Source organism: Lathamus discolor, chromosome 12 (genome assembly GCF_037157495.1).
Source record: "Lathamus discolor isolate bLatDis1 chromosome 12, bLatDis1.hap1, whole genome shotgun sequence".
NCBI lineage: Eukaryota > Metazoa > Chordata > Aves > Psittaciformes > Psittacidae > Lathamus > Lathamus discolor.
The window spans coordinates 13,501,005-13,528,773 of NC_088895.1; the positions used below are offsets into that span (position 1 = coordinate 13,501,005).

General features: G+C 43.3%; 1 protein-coding gene across 1 annotated transcript; it reads left to right on the top strand.

Annotated features, from left to right (window-relative positions):
• PTPN11 (protein tyrosine phosphatase non-receptor type 11) lies at positions 1 to 27,094 on the top strand. Its single transcript, XM_065692074.1, has 16 exons — positions 1 to 208; positions 4,897 to 5,019; positions 6,073 to 6,267; positions 7,035 to 7,227; positions 8,444 to 8,560; positions 9,064 to 9,177; positions 13,692 to 13,788; positions 14,357 to 14,436; positions 14,556 to 14,714; positions 16,644 to 16,775; positions 17,656 to 17,810; positions 18,353 to 18,420; positions 18,508 to 18,659; positions 22,188 to 22,300; positions 22,518 to 22,619; positions 23,597 to 27,094. Exons 1-15 carry the CDS (start codon positions 195 to 197, stop codon positions 22,585 to 22,587), a joined length of 1,782 nt encoding a protein of 593 aa, XP_065548146.1. The 5' UTR covers positions 1 to 194; the 3' UTR covers positions 22,588 to 22,619; positions 23,597 to 27,094.
• The last annotated feature ends 675 nt before the right edge of the window (positions 27,095 to 27,769 follow it).

Sequence of the window (27,769 nt, forward strand, 5' to 3'; positions counted from 1 at the left end):
CGCAAACCGATGACGTTGCGGGCGGGTGACGCAGGGCGGGCCGCGCCGCGCGCCTCCGGGGCCTGAGGCGGCCGTTGTTCACGCTCCCTGCAGGGCGCCCGTAGGCCGCGGCCCGCGCCGGGGAGCGGAACCCCCATGTGAGAGGCGGCCGGTGCGGGGGGCGGCCGGGGGACCCGCCGCTGCCACCGGGGACGATGACATCGCGGAGGTGAGGCGGGGGCGAGCGGGGGCGGGGGGGGGCGGGCAGGGGCTGGCTGCCCCCGGGGTGTGCGGGGACCGGGCCCCTCCGCGCTTCCCCCCCCCCCGGGGGGCCGCTGGGCCGGGCCTTTACCCCGCTGGGCCAGGCAGGGCCTCCCGCGCCCCGTGGCTGCGGTGCGGGGGCAGCCGCCACCCCGCTCCCCGCAACCGCGTCCCTGCCCCGCGGTGCCCCCGCTCCCCCCGAGCTGCACCCGCTGCCTCGGCCCGGCTCAGCGCGGGGCCTGGCTCGCCCCGTTCCTGCCCAGCGCGCCGTCCCCGGGAGGCCCGGCGCCGTGGAGGGTGCCTCCCCGGGGTGGTTCGGTGCCTGGCGCGGTGGGGGGGGGGGGGGCGGATGGCTTCGCGTTCCGCCGACCCCCGTACGCAGGCCGGAGCTGCAGCAATAACGTTGGCTCCTGGCGAGGTTCAGGCCGGGCTCCCCGCGGCCGCGTATGCTCGTGAACCGGAGCCCGGAGGTGAGGTTTATCCAGCGGCAGCCCACCCGGCTCGCAGCCCACCCCCGGAGCCGGGCCGAGGCGCCGTGCTCAGCCCAGCCCGGGTGACGTTATGAAGCTAAACCGTGAGCCAGCTTTGCAGTGAGTGTTTGTGAGCTGACCTGAGCCAGGTGCTTGGTTCAGCAGCAGCTTTTGGTCCAGCTTCAGAACCTTGGGGTGCTGCAAAGTCTGGGTGAGGAACAGTTGAATCTGCTTCTTTGTTGTGCGTTCTCATTGTCCTTAACACGTTCTGATTGTTTGTGTGGTGCTAGCAGTCCTTTTTGGGCTGAAAGGTTAAGGTAAATGTTAGGCTTAAGAGGAGATAGTGTCATAGGAAGAAGGTGTGTATATTCTCATTTAACATACCTATTCAGAAATTTCATAGAATTATGAATGGTTTGTGTTGAAGGGACCTTAAAGCTCATCCATGTCCAACCCCTGCCACGGGCAGGGACCCCTTCCACTAGGGCAGGGTGCTCCAAGCCCCTGTGTCCAACCTGGCCTTGAGCACTGCCAGGGATGGGGCAGCCACAGCTTCTCTGGGCACCTGTGCCAGTGCCTCAGCACCCACATTTGATGCATCTCTTTAATACGTATTCAAGCAGAACTTCTTTGACATTGCGTTGTCCTTGTTCTGCTTATGATGGCGAAGCTGTCTGGGTTGGCTTTTAGTCTGTGGCCGTTTATAGTTGAGCTGGATTTGGGGTCTCCTGAAGCGTGTGGAGAGTGTGTTGGGTCTTCACATATGGGAGCAAGTTGGACGTTACCTTTTGGAAACAGTTGTGACATCCTCGTTGTTGGGAGTGATCCCCATGTTCTGCTCCAAGCTTTAGATTGTATCTTGTGAGGGAGGCTGCAGAGGATGAGAAATAGAAATTGATGAGCCTATAAATAGAGGTAATTAAACTACCAGTCACCGCCTCCCTTTATGCTGTGGTTGTGACAGCTGAGACTCAGAACTGGTTTAATCTGAGACTCAGAACTGATTTCATGTCTCCTGCTCTTGAAAGGTGATTAGGAAAGCCCAAGCGCAGCATGGAAAAAGGTATTGATTTTGGCTTTTCTCTCTTCGGTTTGGGAAGAGAGAAATGCTGGCAATGTGTGGCTTATAAACGTGGATCCTCATCTTTCCTGGACTGTGCTACCCAAACAGAGGTCATTGTAGCACACCTCTGTTTCCTACCAGGTATTAATTTTCATCCAAAGGTTTCTTGCTTAGCTGATACCCCTTTCGTTTTGTAAATGAGAGCCCTGCTATGTCACTGGTTGCTTTTCTGCCAGCCTTTTCATCTTACCCTTCCAAGTCCCTGATTAGTTTACAGTAAGCTGCTGATCCCCCAAAACCAGAATATTCCTCACATAGTGAGGACAGTCAATTTAATGAGAGCGTGGGCTTGCGTCTGCCTTGTGTTACTTTCTTCATTATATTTATTGGCTGCGATGCCCTTTGCTTGGGACAGCCTCTGCACCTGCTCACAGCAGAGAGGGTAGAAGGAAAGGAGGAAAAAGAAGCCTAAAATGCATTCCATCCCTATAAAAGGAAGCAGAAGCCAAAGTCCTCCCTGGGGTTATGTTACGTGTGTCTATGCCCACAGTCCCTGTGCTCTGTGCTCCGGTTTTGGAAGAGATGGAGGCCCCGAGGTTCAAACGAACACATGTGGTGGCAGCACTTCAAATGGAGGGATCTTCATCACCAGGCCGGAACTATTTCACGGAGATCACCGACACCCCCATTTTTCTATTTGGGGTGCCTGACAAATGCATCTTCCTACTCAAAGCCAAAAATACAGAGATGAGAGAGCAGGAGTGCAAGTTACCGCCAGAACAGAAGTTACATAAAGTGCAGTGAACTCCATCCGTCTCCCAGGTGTAGCTTTGCTTTTGCTGCGCTTGCTTTTTGCCACCTTCAGAGGGAATGGTTTTAAACAACTTCTCACCTTTTAATCTCTCCTTTAAGCACAAGTTATTTGTGGTCCCTTCTGTTCATTAAATTGGTATTTTTACACTTTAACAATTCATGTACAGTTACATCCGGATGCATGAGGGTTTAGGGTAAGGTACAGAAAATAATATATTAATTAAAGCTTCTGGAATGTCTCCATGTAATAAATCTGCAGAGCTGATTCCAATAACTTCTTCTTTGTATGTTGATTTTAGGATCAAAACCATGTCAAGGTGTCTCTTGAATCCTGTGTGTATTTAAAAAGCTTATAAACGGTTCAAAATGCTGCTGCGCTTTGTGTTTGATTAGGGTTTGTTTTCTCCTAATGGAAGTGATTTTAGGGGTGGAAGTGTGGGAGTGTATTACCAGCTTCTGCAGACCAAGCTGCTATGTTCTGAAATGCATTATTTCATCTTCAGTTCACCCTGGGTACTGATGCTTGTGCAGTGTCTTTGGTGAGACTGCGTCAAAAGAGAACTTCTCTTGACTTTTGAATAGTCATTACATAAGTGTAGCATCTTTCACTAATCCATTTCCCATTTGCTCTAATAACTTGGAAGGATATTTTACTAGTTTTTTCCATGACCCATGCTGCCCAGGTTTGATGGGGTTTTGTTGTTCTGCAGCTAAAGGTATGGTAGCACTCACTAGGCTTTCTTGGTGTAAGCAAAATATCCTTGGCTAGGAAAAAAGCAAGATTAACCAGAAGAATTACTTACTTCTAGAATGGAATTGGTACAGAAGTAATCCTGATTCCCATTTGAATGACTTGCTGGAGGTTTGGGTATTGTAGAGTGTCTCAAGCTCTCCAGAATGTTTCCATGAGCATCTCTGTCTGAAGAGAACAGGTTGGATAAAGCCTTGCTGGGAGGATTGTCAGCTCCTCAGTACAGAAGGAATTGCTGAAACAATCAGAGTAATAACCCTAAATTTAGACATGTACTTGCATATTTTGCTGATTTAGCAGTTTAGCATGAAGTGCTGAAGTGTCAGGAATGACCAGGAATGATATTCCTTTTTTCCTTTTCCTTTTTTTAGCTATAGCACTCCTGTATCCATGATGAATTGTGGAGTCTTTTGCCATAATGTTTTGCTTTACTTCAGAGAAACTAAGAACTTCACGTACAGAGAGGAGCACCCTCTGTTCTTGCTGCAGATACAAATGTGCATTGCCCCTTGTGTCCTGCACAATGTCTGATTTATGGCAACTTGGGAGAATAAAGATGATCCTTTACTTGCCAGACACAAGTCTGACAAAGCCACTAAAGCAGTGTTTAGTTGCTGTGTTCACCCCTCTGTCCCTGGCTGGTGGTTTGGGTTTTGCTGGCTTTTTTGGCTCCTAATATCGTGCCTTATTAAAAACTCCTTTCACCCAGAACACACAGATGTAGTTTAGCACTGCAAAAGTGCAGTAAAAATCCTTGGTTACAGATAAGAGGAAGCGCAGATGTGTCAACTGAATGGCTAAGAATAAGTCTCAAAAGTTAATGCCATAGGTGGGGACATGGAGCTTCTTGGCTATAGCCCATATAGAGCTCTCCCTTGGCAGGACACTATATTAGTCATTCCAAAGGCTCTTTGTGGGTGGTGAATATCAATATGAGATTCCTGGGTGCTTGTATTTAAGTGGGATATATTCAGACCCGAGAAATTGCCATGGTAGTTGGGAGGCAAAGTCTGGCAGCCGCCAGCACCATGTTCTGCTGAGGAAGGTGGGAGAAGACTGCACAGAGCTGAGCAGCTTGTCCCCAAGTGAAGTTCCTTCCTGACCACTATCAGCTGGTGGTCACCTTGTGCCCTAAAACATGAGGTTTTGTTACCTTTTTAACCTTTAAAATGCTGTCAAGAGTCACTTTGGATGTCTTGTCTTATTTTTAAGTGTTTTGCCTGGTTGTCTTCCAGTTTCTTTGTGTGTCTTGTCTTCCTGGAGTAAGGAAAATGTAGGATTGTGGTCTCTACATTGTATACCTCTGATATCATTTTAATCCAAGCAGTCTGAGTATGTCTAGATATAGCTCTTAACAAAGCATCTTTTACCAATGCATCCAACTGCAATGCAATATGAAATGAATAATTTATACTTTCTTATTAATTTAGGAACAAAATTCAGTGCTTCCTGCTTTTGAAGCTGTTGGATCGTTCTGTTGAGTTTTGTCATAGAAGTCAAACTCTGAGGACCGGAAGATCTCCTGTTTATTAACACTCCTTATTTTTAACCTCTAATAGATGGTTTCATCCAAACATTACTGGGGTGGAGGCAGAAAACCTGCTGTTAACAAGAGGCGTGGATGGCAGCTTTTTGGCTCGGCCCAGCAAAAGTAACCCAGGAGACTTCACACTCTCTGTTAGGTAAGTTTAAATGGGTTTTGTCTTTCTCCCCAAACTGGGAAGCGTCTTTAATGCTGTTCTTTGGGAAAGAGTTGTAAGTGAACTCCTTGTAAGAGGTGAAGGAATGCACGGATCACTTGTTAGTCCATTGTTCCCTTTTCTTCTCTTTTTCTTCTGTTTTCCCTGAAGAGGCGCTCAGATACTTTTACCCAACTTGGGTAGTCAATTCTGAGTCTCCAGACAAGCAGAAAAGCTAAGGGGATTTGTAGCAACATTTATAATAGCATGCTTTTAGCCCTTTAAAAATCTATTTGATATCTGAAAGTAGCACAATCAAGGAAATGCTGTCCAAGGCTCTCTTCTTAAAGTCAGCAAGGTTTTAAGGACAACTGCAGTGCTATTTCAGCTTCCAAAATAGGCTTCTTGGAACTCTTGTCCCCTGAGACTGTGTGTATAGTGATAGTGATGGGGATGGCAAGAGGAAGTAGATAAAGCACAAGGGAAAAGTGGGATTAGTGATAAGAATGGTGCTGCTTGGATACCTCTGAGATAATGGACCTGGTTGAGCAGAAGGGGCTGTTCTTCATTAATATTAGACTGGGAGCAAATGACTTGCATCAGGCAAAGGCAAGTGCTTACTGAAGGAGAGATCTTAGGCTGGAGTTCTAGGGAAAGGAGCAAACAAGCTGCGATGGGTGTCTGAGAATGCTGAATTCTCCTTACCCCTCCACCCCATGTACCTGTGTGTGCAGCTCCTGGGGGCTGAGGGATTTCTATGGGAGATGGTGAAGCTGCAGAGCTTACCCTGGCTTTGAGGACCCCTTTGTTATAGAGTGTTTTCCCTGTTCTTCCTGACTGTTGGGCAGACGCTTGCCCTTCTTGCAAGCCACTGGAACGTGGCTGAAGCACCCTTCAGAAATGCACTAGCTTAGCTATTCTGCAATGTTTCAATTAGGAAGTGATGCAAATATAAGTATGGATTTCTGTAACTCGGACAACAGAACACTAAATACAAAGTGATTTATTGGAAATCAGCTGACTTGTGGGGGTGTTTTCCTCTGTTTCAAATATTAGACGAACTGGAGCTGTCACCCATATCAAGATCCAGAACACGGGAGACTACTATGACCTCTATGGAGGAGAGAAGTTTGCTACATTGGCTGAGTTAGTCCAGTATTACATGGAACATCATGGGCAGCTCAAGGAAAAGAATGGAGACGTAATAGAGTTGAAATACCCACTGAACTGTGCTGATCCTACATCTGAAAGGTCAGAGAAATGCTGGTGAAAACCTCAGTGCCCATTTACTTAATAAATGCATGTTTATCCCTGTTAATGCTACAGTCACCTTCATTTGATGAAAGGGTGGCTTCTCTCTGCTGTCCTGTACTAAAAGTGGTCCCACTGATTTTACTGAGGTTACTTGCAAAGTAGCCTAATAAACATGACTATAAAGGTAAAGCAGTCTAAGCCTCAGAACCTGTTTTCTTCAGCATTCTTCCTGATGTGATACTAAAAAAAGAGGGCATAATTCCCTTCATTCTTAATGGGGGAATGTTTTATTATGGGATTGATGTGATTACCATGTCCACTTCCTGATGTGATGGATGGGTAAGGTCTCAAAGATGCTAAACTCCTGCAGGTTTATCAGGAAAGTGTGTCTTAATGAAGGAAGTTAGAGGAATTAATGCTTTGACTGAGGAAAAGGTTGCAGAGTAAGCTCGTGCTTATTGGACACCAGGGAATCATTTGGATTGTTGTAAAGGATCCAAATCAAAGCTTCATTTGAAGCCTGCGTGAAATGCAAATTTCAGTGCCTATGGAAGTGTTTGCTTTGAAGTGCTTCTGTAATCACTGGTGTGTATGTACATCTCTGAGGCTTATTTTACTACTTATTTTTTAGAAACTGAGGCTTTCTGCAGACCTGGCCACTGTTGTTCAGTGTACATAAGCATTTACTTTAAATATGTAGAAAAAGCTGATTCAGCCATGGCTGGAATGACAAGTAGGGTACCTGTCTATATCTTTATTTAAAGGTGGTTTCATGGGCATCTCTCTGGAAGAGAAGCAGAAAAACTATTAACAGAAAAAGGAAAACATGGAAGCTTTCTTGTGCGTGAGAGTCAAAGCCACCCTGGGGACTTTGTTCTTTCTGTCCGGACAGGAGATGATAAAGGAGAGAGTAATGATGGGAAATCTAAAGTGACACATGTCATGATTCACTGCCAGGTATGATGAAGCACGAGCTTCTTGAACAGGGCTGCTTCCACGGGCAGTGGGTTTATTCTAACAGGAGGGCCATGTTGCACTTCACCACAGAGAGCTGAGTACATCCCCCTTTCCCCGTGGTACCGTGTGTGTTCTGTATCATCTGTGTGATCAAATTGACTCATTTGATGGCATCAGAATTATATTAGTGTTTTATTTCTTTTGACTGCTTGTCTGGCTGAATCATGTCATAATATACTGTGCTGTCAAGTACCTTCTAATAGATTTGGGTTTGATTGCATCAGTAGTCTGTCTAAAATCCTCTGCTGATGGAGCCTTTCATGTTTGTGGGTCTTAAACAAGTTAAAGTCTACTGGATGAATTATAGGAAAATAGAAGTAATTGGACAAATAGACATCCATCCAAATATACGTCTTTCTCCTGTCAGTTTTATAGTTGCACCTGATAAATGACCAACAAGTTTTAAGTATGGAATCCAAGGAATGCTTTCCAATCTGTAAATCTTCAGTTTAATGGAGGGTAGCTCTTTGCTGAAGTATTATTAAATTATAGTATTTTGATGTTTTCATACATGCTCATGGATTTAAAAGAATATAAATCACAGATTTTGTCATTTTCTTTTTCTTCTGTTATCCTAAAAGACTGGGCAACTACTTCATTGATTTAAAAACAACTAAAATGCAGTAGCAGAAATAGTTTGGAGGTAGACATGGTCTCCCAACGCTGTAAAAGCTCACCTGCCGAATATCTTATTTCCCAAGGAAACCTCTTTGGTTTACAGTTAACTACAAGTAGCATTTATGACAATGAGGAAAATAACTGAGCATTGCTTCCTTGAAATAGGGATGGTGCCAATCAATAGCAGCCTTTCAGGACCCGATGATAGGAATGTGAGTTGATTTCCAAGGCTGTCTCCTGGATTCTAATCATGTAGCTCGGGAAGCCTGGTGGAGCTGAGTGAAGCTCAGGTCAGAAGGAATCATGTCTCTTGGAAAGGCAGATGAAATGATTGTCAGTTAGATGACAAAAAGGGTAATGTCCCCCCTGGTGCAACTGGGTTTCTTTTTTAGCACGGTTCTACCGTCCCTTAGCAGAAGGATTTTACTAGGTTCTCCTTTAAAGATAATTTCTCATCCATTGCATAGCCTAAAGGTGATGTTAGTGTAGATGTCACTGGGGGAAGTGCGTTTATTTTGATGAGCGTCTCTTTTTCAAGGATCTAAAATACGATGTTGGTGGAGGGGAGAAATTTGACTCTCTGACAGATCTGGTGGAACATTACAAGAAGAACCCTATGGTGGAAACTTTGGGCACAGTGTTGCAGCTCAAGCAGGTGAGTGAACTGAGAAGACCCCACTAAGCTTGTTACCTTCATAATGTACTGAAGTGCAGGGGTTTCCCTCTGTTCTGTGAGACATCATTTTGTTTCTTTCCTAACACAGTAATGAAGAACTGAACCTCATGAAACCGGATTACAAAGTCAGTCATTTAAATGGGAACAATTTCTTATCTTCCTGTGAAGGGCTAGTCTTGTGTGTGTGATGTATGCAGAACTTGTCTTGGTTTCATTGTGGTCCACAGGGACTGCAGGATGAGTTCAGAAATGAAACGACTTAATGGACTGAAGAACAACCATCAGACTATCTAAAAGCAGTTGTTCCCTGCTCCCTTCCTCTGTACTCTCAGTTGCTCTTCATTGAGCTGTAGTGTTCTGGAATCCAAATAGATGCCTGCATCCCAGAATTGCCTATACAAAGTACACTTCATGTAGGGGATTTGTGTTTTAACTGTCTCCCCCCAGTTGCCATTTGTCACACCTGTTTATATCCCTCTCAGCCACTGAATACCACCCGTATTAACGCTGCAGAGATCGAGAGCAGAGTGCGAGAGCTAAGCAAGCTGGCAGAGACTACAGATAAAGTCAAGCAGGGCTTCTGGGAAGAATTTGAGGTACTGCACCATATTCCAAGTCTTATAATATTAAATCTTTATGCTCATAGAAGTTGCGTTTGTTACTGCCTTCTTGGCACTTCCTCATCTCCCCCTCCATCCCTTCAGATCCCTGTTCCTGCTCCTTTCCTGTGTCAGGTCCAGCATGAGTTAAAATTTTACCAGTGCCTCTTTTGTGGATTAAATATTTGTCTTTTATTTTTTCCTGATTCTGAGAGCTAATTGTGTTCTTCAAGGCTCTTTGTTCCGTACCTTGCACAATCCCTCCTGAATATCTTCCCCACCATGAGGGAGTCTTATGTACAACTATATCTGGCCCACCAGGACAATTAGTCCTGAATACAGGTTCATTCCCATGTTCCTGTTCTTCCTGTGGACAAGAGAAAGTCTGTAGGCTGGATTAATGTTTCTGAAGGCAAAGGAGTAATTCTTGAGTCTACTTTACTCTTGGTGACCCAGGTACCAGTACAGTAGCAGTGTCTATGCAGTTGGAATACCTTGGGTGTATTATGTTGAATGCATATGAAGGGAATTGCACTGTGGTTTCTTTTGCATGAGAACGTGCAGAGGACGTTTCTGTTTGCACTCTGTTCAGGAGGTTGGGTACCTGCTTTCAGGAAACTTCACTGTGATTTCTCAGTCAATATATGCTCTTGCCCTTGAGTTTGTGGCTTTTGGATAGCCATTTTGGGGGATCTTAAATCTCTTGTGAAGTGGTAGCAAGCTCTGAGATGAAGCCACATTGATTATATGTATTCCTTGGACTGTTGGAGGTTAATTTGTGTTTTGTTCTGGTGCTTCATTTCTGCCTGCAGCCAAAATTCCATTTCCCTCCCAGAAAGTCTCATTGCCTTTCCCTCTGTCTTATCCGTGCACCTCTTGTGTCTAACACAGCTGTGCTGGCCCAGCTCTCCCCTTCTTTGAAGTCCTAATGATTTCAGGGAGCTACTTATGTTTGAAAGAAAATACAGCTGAAATGGTTAGTTTCTTAAGTAGACTGAAGTTAAGAGCATCAGCTGTGATATTCCAAACTGCTTGAGTCTAGCCTGGGTCCGAACCCTTCTCTGACAACTGGAGTCACTTTACAGCTGCTTTCACGTGATGGTCATAGCCAAAACCTTAGAATTGTCTTAACTATAATGGGCTGGTTTATACCCCATACACCAGGGAACGGCACCGTGGAGTCTGGAACTCCACCAGCAGATGGCAACAGGAAACTGGCAAGCCCTGATCTTTGTCGGAGAGGCTGGCTCTGCCTGGGGAGTGCTATTTTGAGAAACTTCTTGAATAATGACAGATTTTCAAAGCAACCATTATCGAAGACACTCTCTTTGTGATCAGACGTATTCATTAGCTGAATGCACTGTTCAGTCTGATCTGAGATTGTCAGGAGGAGAAACATAAACCCAGGAAAAGCAGAAGATTACTAAGGAGGTAACATGTTTCTTTAGGAATGGGAATGGAATATAAGAAGGTAGGGTCATGGCGGTGGGAAGATGAAAGAATTGATTGAGGATTGAGCTTTCTCCTCTCTCTTCCCTGTGCCCAGTGTGGGGGGACAGTCCTTGAGCCAGTCATAATCCCACCTTGGAGGGGGAAGCAACCCAGCAGAGGCTGCTCAGGGCACTGCTGAGGACTTAGGCCTCTGTTTTACCTAGCAGCAGAGTGGTGGATCCTTTGGGGAGCAGTTCTCACCTATGGCTTGTGAATATCCCCTGGAGATAAACTGCCCTCAGCCTTTGAATTGCTTGTCTTGCAGAGTTCAAACCAAGAACCATAAACCTATGTGGTTTAAACTGAACATACAAGTTAGCCAAGCAGAGGGTCTCTGCTGGCTTCCCTGGAGTCTCTAAACACACCTTACTGTTAACTCAGAGGGCACAAAAAGCAAAGGGTGCCCTGTTGGCTTGTCCTTCTTGTCATTGGTGTTGCCTGACTGAATTCATGTTCGTGGTTGGTTTGGTTTTTATTTTTCCTTGAGGGAAGCACTCTGGTGTGGTGCACTTAGGAATGGATTGTTGATTTGTCACAGGATGACAGGACTATTACTTGACATTTACAGCTTCTTTCCTGACCTCTGCTCTTTGTTGAATAAATTTGTCTTGTAATGGATTTACTGGTTGGTCCTTAGAAAAGTGTTCTCCTGCCTTGTGACTTTTCTGAAGAATGGTATTTGCTAGCAAGCCAGAAGCCTTACAGGGAAAGTAATGTAAGGAATGAAAGGTTTTATCCATGGAACATTCTACTTTCCTTTCGCTGCTGTTGCTGAGGGCAGCACTAAACCTTGTTCTTTCCCACTGTGTTTCTGGGGATGAAGCAATCTCTGGCAGTTTCATGTCATGCTTTCCTTCAGGTAGGTGATAGCTGTCAGCCTTGGTGGCAGGAGGCAGGATCCAACATTCAGGTTGTCTGTGGATCTCTGTCTATGCTGTTTGAGTTGACAGTCCAAATGGTACTTATCTTCAGGCACGCTTAAGTACCTCTTGTCCCTTGAGCCACTAGACAGAAATGCTGACAGTCCTTGTGAGGTTTTTGCTTCTGAAAAATGGCTGTTTGGTGAGCTTAAAACTTGGATGGTGGCGTGAAATCAAGGCCTGTGTTTTGGATTTGTTGTTGCATTGTGTACATCTCTTCGTGGGCTTGTTAGAAGTCGATGCTACTCTTGGATCTCTCCTCAGGGATGCTCAAAGCAATAACAATTAACTGTATGAAGTGATGATGTGTTTGAAGCTGTCTTTTCCACTCACTTCATTGTTTCCATGTTTTAACCTGCAGGCAAAGTTCAGCTTTTGGTTCTTTCTGTTGGTGTTTCACTTGCCTGAGACTCAAAAGTGTAATATTAGGTCAGGGTGCTCTGTGATAATAGCACTTAAAAGACTCTTGCAGAGGGCAAGAGGGGAGCTTAGTGCAAAGTGTTGTTTCATCCATCACTAGTACGAGCAAGTAGTGCTTTATGGGGATATGTTTTCTGTCCTTTGCTTCACAGCTCTCCTATATTGCTTTTGTTCTTTGGTTTCCATGTCTTTAGGATGAGCCTAATTGTCCAAGGTCACTAAGTGGGGTGGTAACAACAACAGAGACTGAAATAGAAGTGAGCAAATATGCCTGACATGCCCAAGCTTTAAAGTAAAAGCAATTTCTCTAAGAGTATTAAGGATGGTAACAACAAGAGGAGCAGCTTCCAAAGCCTGAGTGTTCCTTTTAGTCAAGCCAGTAGTGCTTTGGGGATTAAAAGTTGGAACAAAGACACAGATTCTGGTCCCTCCAGCTTCAATTACAAGGGGGGATATTTGCTACTAAGCAGCATGGCTGTGAAGTGTGGAATTGCTGTTGTCCCTGTCACGTTGATTGTGAACCAGACACTGAGGAATTAGCTCCCTGCCAACAGGAGACGTCCCTGTGTCGGTTTATTGTGTCTGCACTAGGCTGATTTGTGGATAACCCTGTTTGTAGTTACCTGATGCTTACCCCTCTTTCCCCAATGGGGTAATATGAGAAAGTCTGCAGAGTTCTGTACTGGTTCAGTGAAATGGCTTTGTATTGGTAGGAGAGGATAATGAGAGCAGTTGAAGTGGTACGTGGCTGTGGTGGTGGGCTGCGCATTAGCATTTTACCTGTCTCAAAACACTGTAGCATCCCCATGTGGACTTTTGTTTTGGGGGAATAAAGAACATCTTCCTAATATTCTGCTTCTAACTGCTGAAGGACTCTTCACTGTGCTTGGTATTTAAATGCAGTTCATTGTGTTGATGTGCTTTGGGTTTTCTGTATGCTCCTTCCTCCTCTTGGCTGTCTGCAGTGCGTCTGGCTGCAGCTGGTGAGGATCTGCTCTTGTGATGTTGATGTAACACAGCTTTTGAAATCTGGGGGACTTGTTTTGGGGGCTGCCTAGCAGAGTTACTGCAGGCTTGCTGTAGCTGAAGGAGATGAAGAAGGCTGCTAAGGCCTAAAGGAATTCAGCACAGGTCAGGTAGAGAAGCACTGGATCACAAGGTGCCTTATTCCTTTGGAATCTGGCCATACTTTGAATGCTTTAGGTTCTAAACTTTACTGTTACTATGTCTAATGCCAGTTCAGTTAAAATGTTTTGCTGCCATACCTGGCTGATTCAGCAAAAAGGAGAAATGCAGTGGTACTCCTAACTTTTATGCTTGGTGAGGAAGACCTAGAGGTAAATATGTTAGACCTGCTGTGTAGAATGCTGCTTGTGTTTGTTTTATCTGGAGTGCCTTGAAGATGGCCACAGTATCATGAGGACTTGCTGGTTATAGTTTGATTGAAAGCAGCTTTGAATTCATAGGTGTTTGTAATTATTAGGTGGAAAACAGCTTCCTTGTCACTCTCACTCTGTACGCATTAGAAGCAATTGTGTACTAAGTCTGAAATGCAGCACCTCTCCCTCTTTTTCTGGCATATAAGTCTCATCCTTTCTGTGCAAAAGGATTGCTGTAACAATGCTGAAACAGTCCCTACTGTTGTTATTAAACCCAGTTATTTGTGCTGTTTTCCTTTAGACTCTGCAGCAGCAAGAATGCAAACTACTCTATAGTCGTAAAGAAGGTCAGCGCCAGGAGAACAAGAACAAAAATAGATACAAAAACATTTTGCCCTGTAAGTATTGATTTCTTTGGTTCCCGTGTAAGCCTGCTCTGCTTCTGTGCTTTATTTTCTTAGCTCATAAATACAGGGTTAATTAAGCACCACTGTGCTTTTTGTTCTCGTCAGTGATAATTCCCCCTCTGATGTAGTCAGTATCAGCCCATGCAATTTGTGTTCTGACACTTGCACTTGTAGATATTGGTATTTCCCAAACATTATTCTTATCTTCAGCTTTCAGTGAAAAGCATCACATCCCTAAACTGTTTCTCAGCTAACTGGAATGCTTAAATCTAAGAGGATTAACTTATGGTACAAAACTGCATGGTGCAAACATGGAGCCATTTGCCTTGACTTAGTGCTTGACGGTCCATGTACTTGTGAGTTACCAGGGGGAATGTACACCTATTTTGAGCTGTTATGGCCACTTGTATTAAGAAATGGCAAAGGAGGAAAGGTTGAATATTCCAGCCAGTAATGTACTGAGTTTGATGACTTAATAGGCTGTTTGTGGGATATTTAAAAATAGCTGTGTTCACAGCTGTAGGATGCAAGCCCTTAACGTTCACATGTATTCTTCCAGTTGATCATACCAGAGTTGTTCTACATGATGGTGATCCGAATGAGCCTGTTTCAGACTATATCAATGCTAATATTATTATGGTAAGTATAATCCTACCTACAGGAGCCTTGTTGGCACAGCCCATGTCTATTCTTTAATATACTCACCTAAATCCAAGTTAGTTTTGTAACCATTTGTTAAAATGATTCTTTTCCTTTAGCCTGAGTTTGAAACCAAGTGCAACAACTCGAAGCCAAAAAAAAGCTACATTGCTACTCAAGGTTGCCTACAGAATACAGTGAATGACTTCTGGAGGATGGTGTTCCAGGAGAATTCTCGAGTTATTGTTATGACAACAAAAGAAGTTGAAAGAGGAAAGGTAAAAACTGACTCTCAAACTGGCCTTGGGAAAAGTCATGACATTTGAACACAGTAAGGACTAAACCGTCCTGGTGATATTGATGTATTGCTGAAACCTGGTGTGCTAGCAAAGTGCTGAGCATCCTTTTTATTGATGCCTGTGGGAACTGAGGGTATGCTCCTAGCGGATCGTCGGGCCTCCCTTTTGTAAGGGTTGACTGATTCAATTTTAGCTTTGTATATTTTAAAATCACTCAAGGAAGTGTCTGTGGTTTTCTACAAACCATGTTGCTGCTCTGCCCCTTGGAAGAAGAGCAATAAATTACGGTGGTGTTTTAGAAGAGTTGACTTGAATAAACCTTATGTAGTTTTATTTAATAGCCCATGGATGGGCTGTGCTCCTCTGCAGGTTCTCCATGCTCCTTTCCAAGTTTTGCAAAGCCAATTGTCTGGGCTCTGCAGACATTTTGATGTCTGATGATGTGATCAGTGCTGCATGCATTGATTTGGTTTTCTCGTACTCTTTTTTGTTTTCTTGATGCTTATTTCACTTCTTCAAGAATTGCAAATGAGAGTCCTGATATAAAACAAAAGCTTTTTTATCTTGAGCCAAGATGCTTTCAGATCCGCAGGAAGGGGACAAACCTCTGCATCACAGATGACTTCAAGAGCAAGTTGCCTAAGGAAGTGAGGAGCCATGAAAGCTCTCAGATCTGCAGAGAGTTCTGAATATGCCTTAAAATGCACTATAGGAGCAGCAAATACTTACAAATTAAAATGGTGGTGTTCTGGACGCAGTCCATATAGCCAATAATACATCCCTCCATCAGGCTAAAGCTTATTTTAACACTGTATTGCTGTTCAGACTTGCAACACCAACTGCTCTTGTGTTCAGAGGTCTGTATTGAGACTGCAAGTTATGCTGGCATACGCCAAGATCAGCGTCTTTTAGCTTCTACCCTTTTGGAGATGACAGGGAAAGAAGGGCAAAAGTAACAGAAGAGCAGCTTGTTGCCTAAGTAGGCTGGAAAGCATGTGTTCGATCATCTCTTGCTCTATCTTGTGTTGGCAGAAGGAACTTGTTGCCATGTTTTCTTATCAATATGCAGTAGTAGCTGCAGATAGGAAATGTTTCTCTGTAGTACTCGGTGTTTGGTCTGCATTTGCTGGAAGCTGCGTCTATGTACACCCTATAATACCTGATTTGATCCCATGTAGACTGGTATTGCATTCACAGGCTAACAGGAGTTGCTCTTTTCTTAGCTGTCACAGGAACCAAATCAAAGTAGCAATAGGAGAATCCATCCCTTGGTGGATGGAATCTATCCCTGTCCAAAGATAATCTTGAGAGAGGCGTAGCACACCAAAAGCTCTACATTTCAGAAGCTGTGGACACATGAGGCTTCAGCCTCCTGCCACAGAGAGCAGGTCTTTGTTGCTTTGGTGATTGGTAATAGAATTAAGAGAGCTATGTTAGCTCTTTCTGCTCTAAGTGATGGAAAAGCAAGCATCCAGGTTTCATTTCTGCTAAAAAAATGGCTTATATCTTTGACTTGAATTTATTTCACAGCCTACTGGCTTTGGATTGTAGACTAGCCTGTAAAACTACAGCATTGCATTGGAAACTCAGTAGTTGAAACCTGTAGTTGGGTGGAGATACAAATAAACAGGGTTTTAATCTCCAGGCTTTGAAACTGTCAAGGCAAAGCAGGTGTTTAAGATGATAACAAAAGCTCTAAATGGGGACATTGCCTGTACCTGTTTGTCTGAAATCATCTGGTGTTTGTGGGGAAGAGAAATGTCCACTTAAAATATACCTTGTCAGCTAGCTGTCCAGTTGGTGCTAGGAATTGTCCTCTCTGCATTCAGAAATGAAAGCTTCTGGAATGTTCTTTGTTGTCCAGTTTATGAACCAGCCCTTCTTACCAATTCTTCTTTAATCTTGCAGAGTAAATGCGTCAAGTACTGGCCTGATGAATATTCCCTAAAGGAGTACGGAGTTATGCGTGTCAGGAATGTTAAGGAGAGTGCAGCACATGATTACACGCTAAGAGAACTTAAGCTTTCTAAAGTTGGGCAAGTAAGTATGTCAGTAACTCTGTCCTGTGAACTGAGGTTGAAGAACAGCAGAAAAATTGCAGAAACAGACTGTCTCTTTGGAATCAATAAAAGCACTGAGAGATTAATGGATTGACCCCTGTCTTTCTTTGAAGCTCCAGGTTTAGTTCTATCTCTTTGTTCTTGGGATAATTGAAGATTCTTAAACCTAGAGCACTTCTTGGCAGAAGATGCATGGCTGCAGAGCTTCGAGGAAATCTGGGGAGAGGGACGGTGCTTTAAAGTAGTTGCATTTAAGTCTAGCTAAACATTTGCTCCCTTTCATGGAGGTGATTGCGCTAGAAGAAAATGGTTCTGTGTGAGTCCAGTTATATAGAAAGAAGACTTAAGGAATACAGAAGATGAGGAAGGAGACAGTTAACTAGTGTGGAAATAGCACTTCTTGTTAAGGAACAGTTTGGTTCAGGGTGCAAAGCAAATTGTATAAGAAGAAAATTAGCAGGATGTATTAGATTGGAGTGTCCATGGGATGGAGCTGAGTGTAGAGAAGTACGTAAGGTTGGTGTCACTAGGTATGAATGAGGAGTATGACAGATGAAGGTCCCTCACTGTTGGTCACCCTCAGACAGACCTTTATCATGGCTTTTAGAGGTGAAGATGGAAATGTTCTTGGAAACAACTTAATGAGAAAGAGGGAGCTGAGGAAGCAGGTGATGTGATTGACTTGTCAGGCCAGGAAGAACTCTGGCTTGTTCCCTCCTTTAAGACAGTTGTGCTGTGGATACTGAGCAGCAGGTTGGATATGCCACCATCTGGTCTGACTCAGCTTTGCCACAGAAATGCTTTTAGCTGGATTTTGATGTGAAGGGTTTTGTTTTCACGTATTGGTATCTTCCTTCCAGGGGAACACAGAGAGAACAGTCTGGCAGTATCACTTCAGGACTTGGCCTGATCATGGAGTCCCAAGTGACCCTGGTGGTGTACTAGACTTTCTAGAGGAGGTGCACCATAAGCAGGAGAGCATTTCTGATGCAGGACCAGTTGTGGTCCATTGCAGGTATGGTGATGCACTGTGTGTCTTCTACTGCTCTCTACCTTGTGGAGTTGGATCCTTTTTTTTCCCCCTCTTTTTCTTCTCTTTCTGCTTTGTGTTTTGCAAAACACGAAGTCTGTATGAATAAGGATTTCTAATCTTGTATGAGAAGGTGGTTCCAGTCTTGGCTCCATACATTTCGGGTGCAGGATTGTGGAAATATTCTAGTATCTCATCCCACCTCCTGTGAGTGCTTTCTCCTCAGTCTTGGCTTATAAATTAAATACTTCTCACAAGGCAAGGAAATGTTAGATCTGACCCTGTAGGTTTTTTACTGATTCAAGGATGTTAATAAAGGCGGAGGTACAGAAGTGCTCTCATGACTTCTGTCTTTTCCACGTCAAGTTGCTTAGGTCTCTAGTTGCTTTTAGCTCTGTCACTTAGTTTGATTCTGGCTATAATTTGGAAGTATAATGTCTATTAGTGTTAGCCTCTGAGTTGGGCTGGTGTTTCGTTGTCTATTCAGAAAGAGCAAAACAGTTAACTTCTTTTCTTCCTTTTTCCAGTGCTGGGATTGGGCGAACAGGAACGTTCATTGTGATTGATATTCTTATTGACATAATCAGAGAAAAAGGTATGTTCTGCTGGAAGAGGAGACCAATCTCTCCTCCAAAGACAAAGTTTGTCTTGCTTTTCTTAACCTTATGATGATTCTTCTTAGGTGTGGACTGTGATATTGATGTTCCAAAGACCATTCAGATGGTGAGATCACAGCGGTCAGGAATGGTTCAGACAGAAGCACAGTACAGGTTTATTTACATGGCAGTACAGCACTACATTGAAACGCTACAGCGCAGAATCGAGGAGGAGCAGGTACACTTGTCCTTAGTCTAAAACATTCCATAGGAACGTGTTAGCATTTCAACAGGGAGCAGAGTTGTTCATTTGCTGCCTGTGACTTCTGGAGGCATGACTGCTATCTGTGGGTAACCAATGCATCGTGACAAGGCTGGGTCTGTAACCTGTTAACCCTGTTCAGAGAAGTTAACCTGTATTTCAATTCATTATGCTTAAGAATTACCTAAACTAGTAAGTGAAATTAGAAAACCAAAAAATGAAACCAGTGTGTTTGACCACTGGCAGAGGAAGAAAATCGGGACCTTCCATGAAAATGCTAGCATGTGTGGGATCCTGCCCTCCAGTCCCTGTACTCCAGCTCTCAGATTCCCTTAATGTGATCTAGTTTTCTATGCAAGAACAACAAAAGATAAGGCTCTGTTACTCAGTACAGAACCTTGTGTTCTGTTGTGTTTTAAAGAGATTTTGAATATTGCCTGTGTTTCTAAAGTATGATAATGAAATTCAGCTGCTAGACGCTCTAATACCAATTTCAGAGTCTTCAATTACATGTTTTTTAGGAAGGCGTAAGTATATTGGACTGAAATGTTAAAGAATGAATGTGCTGATCTTGCAGTAGTATGGTGTCCAACAAAAAGCAGAGGAGTGATTTGGTGTGGTAAGGTGAGAAAAGCTTTGGAGTATGTGGTGACAGCCCCAAGACCTTTGGGTCACTCTTCCTGTTTGAAGTACGTCACTGCACTCAAATCCTACAGTCTTACAGAAGTGACTTCATTTTGTAATAAAAACCTGGCATTCTGCTCACTGTTGCTTTTCATTCTCTGGTCATCTGGGACTTTTATCTTTGTTTCACAATTTCAGTGTCTTTCCTTCTGCAGCTGGCTTGCTGCTTAGGAGATAAAGACACACAACTGATGAGGCAGATGTGGGGAGCTGCATGGTTAGCACAGTGCCGGATGTGAGATACAATCCCTCTTTAGAGATGGAGTGTGCCAGCTCGGGTTTGGCACTCTCCAAGAGAAGCCACTCTCATGTGTGGCTTCTGCTTGCTTTGGAGTGTGGCAGAGCTGATTTGATATTTGCCTACGCGATGTGGATGCTCTGTTCAGCAGAGAGGATGGAGGCTTTATTCCTCTCCTCAGGACAGCTGTTGTGAGCTCTGATGGTGATTAGACACAAAATGAAGAGGAAGTAATCCCTCAGGTGTACTTTCTTTCCTGCCTTTGTTGTCTCATTTTGCTCTAAGGAGCTGCCTCATATCTGTGTATAATTATGCAAGTATCCTGAGGTTGTTGCATAGGGTCTCTTTCTGCTGCTGCCATTTGCAGAGTAGATCTGGAACTCTCTCTTGATCACTGTAATAGGTTTTGAGTAGTATTTTGATATTAAGTGGAGCACTGTATTTCTCCTGTAGTGATGAGACTCAGTTGTGTTTCATCCTCTATTCCATTACTAGCTCAGAAGGCACAGGTATAAAAAGAAACTGGAAGTGGGCTATTGCTTTACTTCAGGAGGTCTTGACCTATATAGCTAAGGCTAGTGGCAGCTGTAGGGATAAAACAGTGTAGAACTTCTCTGACAAAAGCAAAGCTTTGTGGTCACTATAGGAGCTAATGTCCTGAAAAAAGCATGGTGAACTGGGGATGCTCCAAGGCATGTTTTGATAGAGCAGAAAAACCCTGGCTGAGTGGTACAGCGCTTGAATTTCATCCCAGTAAGATAGTTTGGGAATGAAACACTGTGTTTAGAGAAACTTTAACTTCTGGAACCTTCTTCTCTATGCTTGCTTTAACTGCAGTTACAAGCAGCGGAAGTTGGGAATAAAAACTGGTGAAGTGATTAGGACCTTTATAGGAAATCATATGAGGTCATGTTCCTGTCTGCTCTTCTGTCTGGATGAACACAAGCCAACTCTGATAAGGAATTAGGTGGTCACATTAGCTAGCCCATTGTCACGCAGGACTTAGAAGAAGTGGATTTGTGAGCAGCTGTGTCTGTTCAGATAGATCTGCCTGCTTCTTGTTTGTATTCAGCAGAAAAACATCCCTCTTCTGCAAGCCTTCCTCCCTGCTTTGCCATACTGAGAGCATCAGGATTTCACACTTAGGTGTTGTGTTAAATGTTGCCTGTCTTCTTACAAGTGGGGAAGAAAAGCAAAGTGAATTTGGTTTATTTATGATTCGTTTTCCCCTCTGGAGAAACGTTATATTCTCTGTCATCTCAGAAACAAGTAGTTCTTATCACATTGCAGTGATTCTGTGTTAGAAAGGATCATTACAGGTGAATTAGAAGGAAGAAAAGCCAGATATCTACTTTTTCTTGGCTTGGTCTATCTGTTTAGATCAGCTTAAGTAATAGAGCCAGATAAATCCTTTTAATAGCTTTTCCTGTACAGTACAGCTGTAACTTGAATTGCATTCAGCAGTTTAGTGAATGGCAATCAAGCCCTAGTTTTGGGCTTCAGAATATGGGGGTTTGGTATGCCATAACATTGGAATGCAGCAGAGTTTGAACCTTTCCATTTGCTTTAATCTTACTTTTTAGCATTAACCTTCCAGGCAATTGATGTGTCCTGGCAGGAGATAGAAAAGTGATTTGTCAGGAGTAAGCAGGAGCCTGAGAGGGGGGAAGTGCAGTAAGAGAACAGAACAAGTTGAGCAAGTTTTGAGCAATCTCAGAAGGGTGCCTTGGAAAAACATCAACCTACATTGCTGCATGGAGCATTCTTAGTGAAGCTGAGCAGCCAGAACTCCCCAGAGGCTCTGACAACCTCTGCTGTGAGGTTGATCCAGGCCAGTTATTTAGTACTTGTTCAAGCATTTAGAAAACCAAACCAAGGCCCTGAAACAACAAACTCCACAAGAAAACCCCTCAAACCCAATACCCTGTGAAACTTTAAAGTGAGGTTTTAATTGCTGTGCAGGTTTCAATATCTGCATGTGCTGTGGATGTTCGTCTTGAAAAGGAAGAAGCCATATCCCCTTCCTTTCCTAATGTAGCTTTGCTTGCTGGAGCCTCCAGTATCTTTAGCTGCATGCCAGCGCAATTGGCTGCAGCTTGGAACATATGCTGCAGAATACAAATAACAGCTTGGGTTCTTTTTATATCAAACCTAATGGGCTAGGATGTTATTTTATTAGAGATCTTGCAAACAATGTTGTTACTCATTTGGACACATCTCCAAGCTGGAAATAAGGTCAGTGGGAAGCCCACTGCCTGGTACTGTCTATTAAAGAATGAAGTGTGGTTTCTTCTGCCAAGTAAGATGAAGATTGCACATGAGTTCATAGGGTTGGTGTAAACTGCTGGAGATGGTGGGAAGCAGAATATTTTTCAGGTCTTGTAACCAATAGCTAAATCCAGCCTTTATGTCTTACCCATTTGTGTATGTTATCTACAGAACTGAGCTCTCTCGTCCTCATAGATAAACCTTTCTTCTAAACCCATATGTGTTTAGTTACACATGTAATTTCTGCACTGCTTTCATGACTGTTTTCTATCAGTAATCTGAAACCTGGCTTTTTGTTGTGTTTTCTTTCACAGAAGAGTAAGAGAAAAGGTCATGAATACACAAACATTAAATATTCTTTATCGGACCAGACAAGTGGGGATCAGAGCCCTCTTCTACCCTGTACCCCAACCCCAGCGTGTCCAGAGTAAGTTCACTTTTCTTGTTGATACAGTTCAGAACTTAGGCACTAATCATTTGGGACTTCAAACGTGAATGAGTTGCCACAAAATCTGCCCTAGACAGTTGCCTCGTGCTTTGCTCTTAAATTGAGCAACCCAAATTGTCACTGACTTAAATTGTGCGTATAAATATGGTTTTCTCACACTAGATGCTTTGGACTGTAAATACTTACTTTGTTTCAGAATGAGAGAAGATAGTGCTAGAGTATATGAAAATGTGGGGCTGATGCAACAGCAGAAGAGTTTCAGATGAGAAGATGTACAGAGACTTCCATGCAAAGGCAGGTATGGGTGGATGTTCAGGAGTGAGTGGAATCCAGTCTGGGCTTGTGGTGTTTGGAGAAAATGTACCCAAAACCAAACTATGAGAACTATAGGAAGGACTTTCTAATTCCCAAAATGCATGTAATCCAGTGGGGCATTTAAATCCCAGAAGCTCATTTTAGTTGAGTTGCATCTATGTCTACCCTTTCAAAACAATGTGGAATTTGGCTTCTGTCCTTGTGCCCTGGCTCACCAGTGAAATGAGTTGGAAGTCTTCATTGTTCAGGAGACTGAAGTTCTGCACACTGGCAAAAGACAAGTAGCAACTACAGTCTGAAGTTTCCATGTCTTTTAGAAGTGATCTGCTTGATGGTAAAGATTTGTGTGTGTTTAAAGAGATCCAGAGAACACTTAATCTCATGCTCAGCCTCATAAAAGATGTGATGAGCAGTTACTGCTGTGCCTGTATGGTGTGAGCAGTTGGTCTGGTATTGTTGTCATACTAGTAAAAATGAAATCCTTTTTCTGGGAGAGAAATCTGTAGATTCTCTTATTATATTTTATAATTTGGCTCTTGCAATTAGGCAACGGAATATTATGTGTAGGTTATTAGCTAATAAGTTTATCTGATGCTTCAGTTAATGGGCTGTGAATACAGCAAAGGAAAACCTTTAAAGTGGCTTTAGTAATTAATTTCATTTAGATTCTAATCTAAAGCCTTTTATCATCTTCCCCCTCTGTTTTTAAAGCCCTATTTTCCCTTTTCCGTTTGGTAACTGTGAGTGTGAGTCACCCATTTAGTCCAGGTTCCTTCTCCAAGTTTATACACAGCTTCATCTTCTACTGCCAGAGTATCGCGCACTTCATAAGCACAGTTTGAGACTTTCGGTTGAGTTTAAGGCTGTCTTGAGCACTTCTGTCTCATGTCAAACTAAGAAATACCTGCTGGTTTCTTTTCCTAAATAATCCTTTTCTTTTCTTCTCCCTTCCTTTCCCAGAAATGAATATGGTTTTTAAAAAGGTCAAGAAAGAGACGGAAGAAGCTTCACATGAATGGTGAACTCTGAGGGCTTGGTACCTTTTCATTTACGGTTTTAATCCTTCAACAGTAGGCAAAACTTCAGACCATCTAAAGATTGTTGATCTCTCTTCTCTCCGATACCTGATTTACAATTGCTCGTTTTCCAAATAAAAGGAAATCCTTCTACAATGTAGACACCTACTTTGTAGAGTCAGTTTTGAATCCCACAAACTGTTGGACTGGCATCCATTTGTTTTTTAACTAGTGTCTTTGTTTCACTGTATGGCTGTTAGTTGGGTTTTTTCCTTATTGAGCTGAGCAGTTGTGGGATGTATTTTGATTTCTCTTCTGGTTTTTTGGGGGGTGGGGTGGTGGGAGAGCAATGGTATGGATAAATCCGTTACAATAATGTAAAATACTGATGGGAACAATACTTGATTGTTTGAAAACAGTGGATCACCAGCATGACTAGAATCAGCTACATGATAAAATTAGTCCTAATACATTTCAAACTCAGACTGAGTTTCATAGGATTGAGCAATTACTGATATGAAGGTGCTTTTTGTGATGACTGATGGCTTTGATTACGACTTAGCTGAGTGGCTGGATGGGTTTTGAGTAATGCAAGGTAGCCTTTACATCAAACAAGATTTCTTTTCCGTGATCTCTATCCAAAATAGACGTTGACTGTGTCTCTCAAAAGACACCGTGGCCTGGCAGTTTGGGAGGACACTGTCTGTGTTCATTTGTCTGTGTTCATCTGTTAAGCAAGAGATAGAACTTGTAGAGTTAAGGTATTGCATGCTGACGCCTTCACAGCATATTTAAAACAGTGAAACAAGTAACCCACTGTGCAGGCTGTTACCTTAGTGTGAGGTAACCCTCTTCCCCTTCTTCTGGGGAGGTGGAAGCTCTTGAGCCTTCTGGTTTTTAGTAAGGCCTTATGCTTGTTTGAATGGCTCAGTTAAAGCCGGGGCGGGGCAAGTCATGTGTGGAAGCAAGGGAGTCACTGAAATTGCCTTAGTTGGAAAGGGCAGCCCGGGCAGCAGGGCCAGCAGGCTTGTTCTGGATCCTTCCATCAGGCAAGAGTTGGTTACTGCTCTACCTGAAGTGCCTTTCAGAGCTGCATTGACTTTGCTGTCCCTATTCAGCTAAAACTCACGTGCATCTGAAACCACTTCTGATTGTTGTCAGTGAGGCACAGTCCTCTTCTGGAGCCTCTAGAATCAAGAACTGCTGTTAAGCTGCCATTTAATTGGGTTTCTTTGTTTGCTCTGTCCAATTATCTGGACCAGAAGCTCCCCTCAAAGCCATGAGCAGCCGCGGGTGTGCGTTAATGGCAGGATCGGTCCCTGGGAGCAGGTACCGGTGGTGTCTTACCAACACCTTTTCCCCATGTTTCTGGGGAAGTTCTGTGACTTAAGTGGTGTTAAGCAATTATTGCCATTTTCATACAGCAGATGCAGATGGTGAACACTGCATTCAGCTGCTGTGTGCAGGGGTGCAGGGCCAATGGAACTGCGTGATTGGCCTTACTAATGAAATGATGCTGAAGCCTGGAATGTAATTAATGCAGCTTTGTGAAAGGTGAAGTGGGAGATTACATTGCCTGTTCCTGAGAGTGCTTTGCAAAATCAAATATTGGAACACTTTGTTTGAACTGAATGAAGGTGCTTCTTTAACGTTAAGCAGAACTTTGTTACTTTGCCTATTGTCCTTTTTGTCTTTGAGGCTTTGGGTTTTCTTTGGAACTCCTGTCACCAACATACCATAATATGTGTTTTAATGCCATAGCCTTATACTCTAGCCATAAATACTTGGGCCCTTGCTAGATCTACAATTTCCAGTCATGATGAGAGAGAAATCTATTCATTAGGTAGTGAGATGCCTGTTGTACATCCCCTGCCTCCTCTTCTGTCCCTCAGCATCCTCCTGCTGAACAGGGATCAGTTGCAAGTGTTGGTATTTGTATAGAGCAATGGACAGCAATTAAGTATTTGTCTAAAACTTTGTGCAGTTAGACAAATGCTGCCCTTCATATGTTACAGCAAGGTGGAAGGTGTTCATGTTTGGAGGTGGTGTGCACCAAGCTGAAGAGTCAGGGGGAAAGTCAAGAGAAACGAGAGAAGGATCCCGAATGAATCTGAACTCTGTTATGAACTCAGTTAATGTGATGTGTCTTAAAAGATTGACCTGTAGAAGCAGCAATCACTTATCTGGCCAACATAAAGTTGCCTCTAAAAACCTCATTTTAGCTGTTTAGGACCTGCCTCTGTAGGATTTTTGTTGTTTTCTTCTTTTCTTTTCTTGGAACCAGGGAATTCTTACTGCAGAATGTGTATTAATCCTGGGGAGCATATGGTGGGAGAATGTCAATGAGGAGGGAACAGAATCTGCGAGACTGTAAATAACTTCTCCTCTCTTAACTGGTGTGTTGGGCCCTGCTGAATACCAAAGGGGGAGACCTTGCAAAATGGAATCTTTCATGCACCAGCAGGAGAGGGGTGATTCTTAAAGCGTTTTTGTAAATTATTTTAAGCAGTGGTTGGGGTTTATGGCAGATGAAGCAAGAGAGAGCAATGGCCTTTGGTTCAGGGGAGATGAGTGAGTGTGGGCTTCGTGTATTTCTAGTGAGTTTTTAGGGAATAAATTTTTAAGCATTGATTTCAAGCTTTTGCTGTGTCAGTGGAAAAGGGATGCAGTTCTGAAGTGTTCTGCTGGAGACTTTATACCACAAGGGAAACTTTAACCCAACTCCTACGGCACAATAATTTATGCCAGCATGAATTTGCTGCAGACTTCATTTACTGAATGTTTTATAGCATACACTTTAATTTCAGCTAACTGTTGTTAGGACCGATTGGTTCTCCTATTAATCCTGACCAAACTCTACTTTGTCCTCTTAAGACCTGTGTTTGAAACACAATTAACTTGGATACAGCTAACGAAGTTATAAAACCTATCTCCTTTTTTGTTGTAGGGATGAGAGCAAAATCACAGCTGGTACTAGGATGTGTTGTCAGGTTTTGATTTCCTACCCGTAACTTCATTATTTCAAATTAATTTTTTAATTTCTCCCTTTCAAATAGTGAAACCTAATGAATAATTTCCAGCCTCTTTATTTATGACATTATTGTGATTTTTGGTTTTATTACAGTACTAAAGACTAATGAAAAAGGATCCTCTTTTTAGGTGGAGTAGACCTTGCATTTATTTTTTTCCTGCAATGTATGAAGTATTGTACCAGAGTATTAAATGAAATGTAATATTTTATTGAGAAAATTTCTATCCTTTAAAAGGAATACGTTTAGGATGCCATCAATTTGATGTGAATCATGTAAATGTTGACAATGCGCTGTTTATTATACATCTAGTGTTTCAAAAGACTCACTTATTGCCTTTTGCCCACGTACATTCTGTAGACCATTTACAATTGTCAAAATGTGACATTAAAATAATAGTTCCTGTATAGAAATATTGGTGGTTGTCCATTGTTTTCTGTGCTGGTATTTATGGGTCTTGGCTCAGGTGCTCTGCTAGCTGCATTGTGATTTTTATTGCTGCGAAGCTCTCTTATCAGAAACAAAAGCATATCTGTAAACTTCAGAACTACAAAAAAAAAAGGGAAAAAAAGAATTAAAAAAGAAATAAAATGGTTTTCTTAAGATGGTTTGTCGTTACTGTGTTCTCCAGCTCGCCCTCGGAGGAGATGGTGTTGAATCTAATCTTCCACTCTAGAGCAGAGTGTTTCCGTGCTGTTCTGCAGAGCCCCCCGCGGGATGCGATGCTGTTGGAGAGAGCAGCTGTCCTTCCTGAGAGCCAGTGGAGCAAAACTCCTATTAAATAGGATGTACACGAGCTTTTATCTCTGTGTTCCTACCATCTGCTGCCAGCTGGCTGCCCCGTGGGAGGTTCTCTGTACTGTCCAGGTACTGCTTCTCTCTCGGTGGCCCTTGGCCTGGGAGCCCTGTGCCTGTGCTCCTGCAGTGCCCAGGTGTCCCAGCTGCCTCTACTTTCTCTTCCCTGTTCCACCTTCAGGTAATTCACCTTCATCCTTTCCTTCCTGATTTTCCAGCTTGGTGTGGAACATGCTCAAAACTGGCCTGGGGAGAATTAGCCCCTTTTTTTGTTATTAGTGTATAATCAGTCA

Coding starts and splice junctions, on each gene's coding strand:
- PTPN11 (XM_065692074.1), top strand. Junction 13,789..14,356: donor ATACAAAAACATTTTGCCCT/GTAAGTATTGAT, acceptor GTATTCTTCCAG/TTGATCATACCAGAGTTGTT. Junction 14,715..16,643: donor AAGAAGTTGAAAGAGGAAAG/GTAAAAACTGAC, acceptor TTAATCTTGCAG/AGTAAATGCGTCAAGTACTG.